Source organism: Triticum aestivum, chromosome 2B, assembly GCF_018294505.1.
Source record: "Triticum aestivum cultivar Chinese Spring chromosome 2B, IWGSC CS RefSeq v2.1, whole genome shotgun sequence".
Lineage (NCBI taxonomy): Eukaryota > Viridiplantae > Streptophyta > Magnoliopsida > Poales > Poaceae > Triticum > Triticum aestivum.
The window spans coordinates 385,400,196-385,407,262 of record NC_057798.1 but is presented as its reverse complement, the minus strand read 5'-3'; the positions used below and the strand labels follow the sequence as shown (position 1 = coordinate 385,407,262).

Below are 7,067 nucleotides of genomic sequence, written 5' to 3'. Positions count from 1 at the left end.
CCACGTCGCCGCCAAGAAGCTAACCGGCCATCAATGGTCAACCCGCCTAGCTTGGCTTCAACCGGAGGGTAGCAGCGGTGGCCTTACTTGGACCCGAGCGGCGGCGACCTACCGTGTTCTACTCTTCCTTGTTTTCTGTGTGGCGTGGCCTCGTTGGCAGCGGGGCGGGGCCTCGGTGGAGCCGGCGATGTCCTTGTCTCGTTGCGGGCGGGCGGCGCCTCGGCGGAACGGTGGAAATCCTCCCCCTCATTGCCGGCAGGGTGGGGCCTCAACTGTGTCGGCGATGTCCTCTGCCTCGTTGTTGGCGGGGCGGGGCCTCGGCGGAGCCGGCGGCGTCCTCTGCCTCGTTGTTGGCGCCGCGGGGCCTCGGCGGAGCAGGGCCTCATCGACGCTAGCGGAGCGGGGACTCGTCGAAGCCGACATGCACATCCAGTTCTTTCTTTGCTACGCATATGCCCTTCTCTTCTCATTGTTCATTTTCCTCTCACTTGTCTTCCAACAATCTTTCCTCGCTTTGGCGTTTGTGTGACTGGATTTTTTGTGGTGCAGAGTATTTTTCTCTTTTATCCGTTGCCACATTCACAATCCTTTCTGGGGCATGGCGCGCTTCGAACGCACACGAAATAAGGCGCGTTTTGACGAGATGGTTGGGTTCAGCGTTTATCGTCCTTCTTTACATGCACGCATTCCAGTTTTCGCCGGCTATCTCGGCTCAGTCGTTGATCACGATTCTACTCGATAGCCGCCTCAGCTAGCAAAACCTTTTTTAGGTGCTAATGAAATTCGAACTCAGCCTCTTAACTTAGGCATGTTCATCCACATGCACATAGAAAAATGGCTGCATGAGCAACCGCACACAGCATGCATGCAAGCCCAAATACAAAGAGCTACATGCGCTAGCTGCCAGCCATGCATGAGTGCTACTGCCATTTCCTGAAAAAAGGTCATGTCCTTCCATCCATCTCTCACGTCTTTCTCTCCCTCTCCCTCTAGTCTATAGCCAAGCAACATGTCACATATAGAGAGAGAAGAGGGCATAAACGCCATGGCTCTTGGCATTTGCATGATGGCTAGAAACGCCAGCACCTTTGGCGTTTCCAGAAACGCTATCTGGCTCGGCGTTTCCAGCCTGCCACGTCGGCGAGTGGGGCCAGGGCAGCAACGCGAGATAGTTCGGCGTTTCTAAGTTGGACAGAAACGCCACGGGCTGTGGCGTTGCTAAAAGGGTCAGATCGTGAAATACTTTAATGTCGAGTTCAGTTTGTGACAAAGTTTGCTGATAAGATTAAAACAGTGATTTCGGCCCGTCTACTCCGTATGATCCCGAGCCCAAACCCATCCAAAACAGCGGCCCACCTCGAGGAAGCATCATCCGTCAAAGAGAAGAGCCGCTTTCGGATTGGACTCCGTATCGGTTTTCTACACTCTCGTCGCCCCTCGCAAAACCCGTCAATAAATACCATCAACAGGTTTTTCTACGAATCAACCACCAGAAAGGGCGACCGAAAGAAAAGAAAAGAGCGAGACGCACACCCGAGAGCTAATTCCCAAATCTGCGAGCTCCAGGTCGCTGCTCGGCTGTCGCGTCGATCCCATCCGCCGCTTCGATCTGCGTGTTGGGGATTGCTTGGTGGCGGCGCCGCCATGATGGATCCGGAGATGATGCGGCTGGCGCAGGAGCAGATGCGACGCATGTCCCCCGACGACCTCGCCAGGATGCAACAGCAGGTCTCCGCACCCGATCCATATACCTACGTTCGGCCATGCCGGTTTGATCTCAATTGATTCCCTGCCCGGTTGTGGTCTCGCTAGCGGTAGATCGAGAGGAGATCACGCTCAATTTGGCAACCGTTTTTTGCTGCTGCTGCTGTGGTTGCTTAGATCGAATCGTGTTGTGGTTGACCTATTGCGTACGAGTTGAATTGGTCCTAAGTTAACTCCTCAAGTCAATTGGTAAACAATTGGTAAAGAAAATTGTAGTGTGTGTAGCTGTGGACTCGAGGTACGTTTGAGTTTGATTTGGACAGGTGACGCCAATGGGATGCTGGTTTCTGCTGTTATAAACAACAACCACGTGCTACTGTTTAAACGAGGCTGTTGCTGGGTCTTTTCGCACAATACTCTGCATCTATTGCCTAAACTATATGCAATAGGATTCTGCTGGTAGATATCTGTGTGTGCACTTATGTCTGTTTTTTTCAGCACTGTTTCATACCTCGGTTCCTGCTTTTGTTATTTGCAGTGTCCAGCATCATTGCTTATTAATGTTATTTTTTATGCCCTGAGAAAGCACGAGTATCATGCGATTGACCATGTGCTTGTTGCAATTTTGATAATTGCAGCTTATGTCCAATCCTGACTTGATAAAGCTAGCATCCGAGAGTATGAAAAATATGAGAACTGAGGACTTCAAAAGAGCTGCTCAACAGCTCAATCAAACAAGGCCAGAGGAAATGCTTGATATGACTGAAAAAATTGCCAACGCTAAGCCTGAAGAATTTGCTGCCATGAAGGCCCAAGCTGATGCTCAAATATCATATGCGCTATCTGGCGCCAAGATGTTGAAGCAGCAGGTCTGTACAAAACCCAGCACGACCTTTTGTTTAGCATAGAATGACCTTTTCCTACTCTTGGTTGGCGAGTTGGACAAATAGTCAAATACACTTGATCATTTTTTTATTAAGCTCCAAAATTCTCTGTATAAAATATGCTAATCGGCTCACTTGATCAGAATTTTAGATCACTCTGAATGAATTAATTAGAAACTGGAAAAGCGACAGCTTCACATGGCTGTCACTACAAAGTATTTTGCAAGAAAAATTCATGGAGAGAATGCTCATATAGTCCAGTGGTGCTTGGTTTTCATAATTTGGATACATAATTTCATTTTCTATTCATCTTCCTGTTATCTCTTGTCTAAGAAATTATGTATCTCATCATCTATTTAATGTATTGGGTGTCAGACTCCATTTTTTTATCCATGTTATGAGTTTCCATAATATCCGTTTTCTTTTGTTCCAGGGAAATGAACTTCATAGCCATGGGAAGTATACTGATGCTGCTGCCAAGTACAAGCTTGTGCGTTTCAAATCCCATGCCTTCCATGTTTAAAGAAGTGACATGACTGCCAATTTAATTTATATGCTCTTTTGTTGACCAGGCCAAGGAAAACATGAAGAGCGTACCATCGGCAGCTGGGCGAACTCTGCAGTTGCAGTGCACCCTTAATTTAATGTCGTGTTACCTGAAATCAGGGATGTTTGAGGAATGTGTAAATGAAGGTTCAGAGGTATGTTTGAGGCTTTCTACCCATTATACCAATATTATATACGGGCATGGTTACACATCACAGTGCTACCATTATCTTAAATGCGATCTACTTTCGTTGTTTCTGTTTGCCACCTTTGCTGTTAGTAGTATTTATGAGCTGTCTAAATGGAAGTCCATAACTCTGTCAATTTCAGTTTGCTGAACTTTTGTTGTTAGTTTAGTCGTCTTAACGATGGCAGCTCTGCATTTACCTGTTATGCTGACCCAATGATCAACCGTGCCACAGGTTCTAACTTATGATTCGAGCAATGTGAAAGCATACTACCGAAGAGGTCAAGCTTACAAAGAACTAGGAAACCTTCAGGCTGCTGTTGCTGACTTACGTAAAGCCCATGAAATTTCTCCGGAGGATGAAACTATTGCTGAGGTTCTGAGGTATGGTTTGCCTTTTTTCCTGCACAAACATATGTATTCTGCTGATCTTGTTGCTGACATGGACAAAAGTGGATAGTAATTTTAGTTTTCGCCGTTGTCCTACTGATAGAGTACATTCATTATTCAGGGACACAGATGCAAAACTTGCAACTGAAGGAGGAGGAACAAATCTGCCAAAAGGTAGCTTCATTGATATTCTTTTTAGAATTTAATTATGCTGCTCTTTTTCATCGCCTGCTATTTTTTAATCTGAACCCATCTTACTGTAGCTCAAGTGCTTCTGGATAAAATCTTTATGGTTAAATCACTCCATCCTAAGAGTATTTATGATGAATATATTTGTGATGAATATTTGGCCAAAATCAACTTAATGGTAGAAGGATATATAAAATAATAGTTAATAAGTAGATGGTCCTTTGACTTGATCCAGCCAAACTATGATATAAGAGTAGAACTGAGGTTGTAGTGAAATATATTATTTCTGTATACTGGTTTGATGCTATTTCGACAGTGTTTGTTATAATTCAGTTCGACTCATCAAACTACTCAACACAATTGCCACAAAATATACAAACTCCGAAATCAATACTATAATTAAGCAATTGTTTTCTTTTAATATCCTTTTCAAATCTCCAATCCACAACGGGTAGATCTATCGGACATACGCGAACACATACTTCACAAGCAATACATTTATCAAATTCAAAGTGGATTCGCCCTCGGAAACACTCATCTTGGTGTTCTTTTGTTTCTAAGGAGTTGTTATTGAAGAAATTGTGGAAGAAGATAGTTCAGAGCTGTTAAGTACTCAAAGGAGTTCTTCTACTGAGTATACTGTTTCACAACCACATGAAGGAGCAGGAAACTCAAGACAATCTGACTCTTCAGAAAGCCTAATGAATGATCCTGCTACTATCAGGTAACAGTCTCTTTGCTTCTGGTCTATGTTTCTTACATCTTATTAGGCCCATATTCAGAGTTACCGCACTCTGTTTTGATATGTTTCGGTTGTTGCTACTTCAGATACCTTTTTATTCGTCCACTAGCCAACCATTATTTGGCATGCATTAACATGCAATGTTCTTACTGTATCAATTATCTTGTATAAAAAAATGATACCCATAAATCTTTGTTCTTAGCTGCGTTTTTTTAATTCTCTTCTCATTCTTGTGATGTGTATCCTGTCTTGTGGTGGATCTGTCTATCTGGCATATTGTTATAGAAATATGATTATATCTTGTTGTGCTATCTTACTTGATCACGTTAGGTTCACATTATGCAGGAATTTCATATCTGATTGCAAAAACTTCCAAGTGTTATTTACATTTTACTTGGATTTGATGTTTTGCTTTATTTACTAGTAACATTAGTAAAATGTCTTCACTTCACCTACAGTCTTCTCATTGCGCTTTTTACAAAATATGCATAACGTTCTTGGTGTCCTGGTCAACTGTCAGGTCATTTCAAAATTATGTCTCTAATAGTGATGCTGATGGGTTATCAAAGTTGGGAATGCAAGGAATGTCGCCGGAGCTAGTTAAAACTGCCAGTGAAATGATCGGCACCATGAAACCAGAAGAACTACAAAAGATGTTTCAGGCTGCTTCTTCATTAACCGGCACAAACCCCGTTGGTTCAAATCTTGGACCCAATATGCCCGAAATGTCACCTGACATGGTTAGTATGGCATCTGAAATGATTGGGAAGATGTCCCCTTCTGAACTGCAAAATATGATGGATTTTGCTTCTAAAATGGGTGGGCCTGGTAGTGCGCCTGTGAGACCAGGGACTGGGAGTAATATCCGACCTTCATCAAGAGCAGAAACGAGTAGCAATAACTTCCAACCTTCATCTTCGCAAACTGTTGCGGAGAACCCTGATGAAATAGTAAACAACCAAAGTATGGACCATTCATCATCCAGTTCCCCAGTTTCTACAGCTGATATGCAAGAAACCATGAGAAATTCTATGAAAGACCCTGCTATGCGGCAGGTAAAAATCTTTTAGCCCAAGGAATTTGTTTTTTGTGAAGATTTTTCATCAGGGAAGAAGCTTAGGTTATGGATTTTAACATCTCTTAAAACTTTTCTAAATTAACAGATGTTTGCATCCATGATGAAGAACATGAGTCCTGATGTGATGGCAAACATGAGTGAGCAGTTTGGCATGAAGCTGTCGAAGGAGGATGCCGCCAAAGCTCAACAAGCTATGTCTTCATTATCTCCAGAAGATTTAGACAGAATGGTGAGAAGCTAATTAAAAAAAAAACTCTCCTCTGAGCTGTGTGCAGACAATGGGCATATATTTTACTTCCGATTAGCTGTCAGAGTTCAGTTAAGACTTCTTAGATTATTAACCTCTGCTTGCTTTGCATTCAGATGAAATGGATGGACAGAGCACAGCAGGGAGTAGAAGTAGCAAAGAAGACGAAGAACTGGCTCCTAGGCAGGAAAGGCCTGATCCTTGCTATTGTCATGCTGATCTTGGCCTTCATCCTACAGCGCCTTGGATTCATCGGTAGGTAGGTGATGGCCTAAACATCGCATATGATGCCCTGTCGAGCAGTGCTCCGGCAACAAATAACTATTCGGCAGCTACATTATGCTCGTTTTCCCTGGCTAGAAGTGATATGGTGGGCGGATGACAATGTGGAAGCACCGTGGGAAGAGTCGAGAACTTTTTGTACCATTGTTTATTCTTTCGGCATATGTGTTTATAAATTGTACTATTATTAGAAGTAAATGGTCCAGTATTGCCATTTGGACAGTAGGCTGACTTGTAATGTTACGAATGTCCTATGTTATTTCGCACCAAAGAATTTCGTGTCCATATTCACTATCCAGGCCAGAAGTTGTTAGACGTGGACGCCATTTTGGGTGGCAATTTTAAAAATCGTGTCTCGCACGTTTGCAAAGGTATAACTTTTGACCAAATACCCGTCTACCTGTAAGGAGGTTGGTTTTGTATAAGTTCTTTTGACCCTAAACCCTATCTATATTTTGCAAATGGGGTGTAGTTCTATCTGCAAAGGTTTAACTTTGACCGGATATGTGTCAACCTGTAAGGAGGTTAGTTCATTTTACAAGTTATTTTGCAAATGCTGTGTATCTCTATTCGAAAATAAAAATAGGATCAGCATTTAAAAATAATAATAGGATCGGATCTTATTGTTCTCTACTTGTCCGGATAAAAAATAGGGGGATCGACATGATCATGGTATGTTTGATCACGCACATGATAGTGATGAGAATTGAAAAACAAATAGGAGGATAAAAAATAGGGGGATCGACATGATCATGGTATGTTTGATCACACACATGATAGTGATGAGAATTGAAAAACAAACAGGGGGATCGACATGA

General features: G+C 43.0%; 1 protein-coding gene across 2 annotated transcripts; it reads left to right on the top strand.

The window, feature by feature from the left end:
- The first annotated feature begins 1,425 nt into the window (after window positions 1–1,425).
- LOC123045050 (outer envelope protein 61) lies at window positions 1,426–6,540 on the top strand. 2 transcript variants are annotated; one of them, XM_044467967.1, is made up of 10 exons: window positions 1,426–1,728; window positions 2,343–2,573; window positions 3,022–3,078; window positions 3,161–3,289; window positions 3,557–3,705; window positions 3,833–3,885; window positions 4,462–4,624; window positions 5,163–5,697; window positions 5,806–5,949; window positions 6,084–6,540. In XM_044467967.1, the coding sequence occupies exons 1-10, from the start codon at window positions 1,645–1,647 to the stop codon at window positions 6,228–6,230; spliced, it is 1,692 nt and encodes a 563-aa protein (XP_044323902.1). In that variant the 5' UTR covers window positions 1,426–1,644; the 3' UTR covers window positions 6,231–6,540. The 2 variants fall into 2 exon arrangements, with proteins under 2 accessions (XP_044323902.1, XP_044323901.1); XM_044467966.1 differs by having other exon boundaries at window positions 3,815–3,885.
- Window positions 6,541–7,067: the final 527 nt, after the last annotated feature.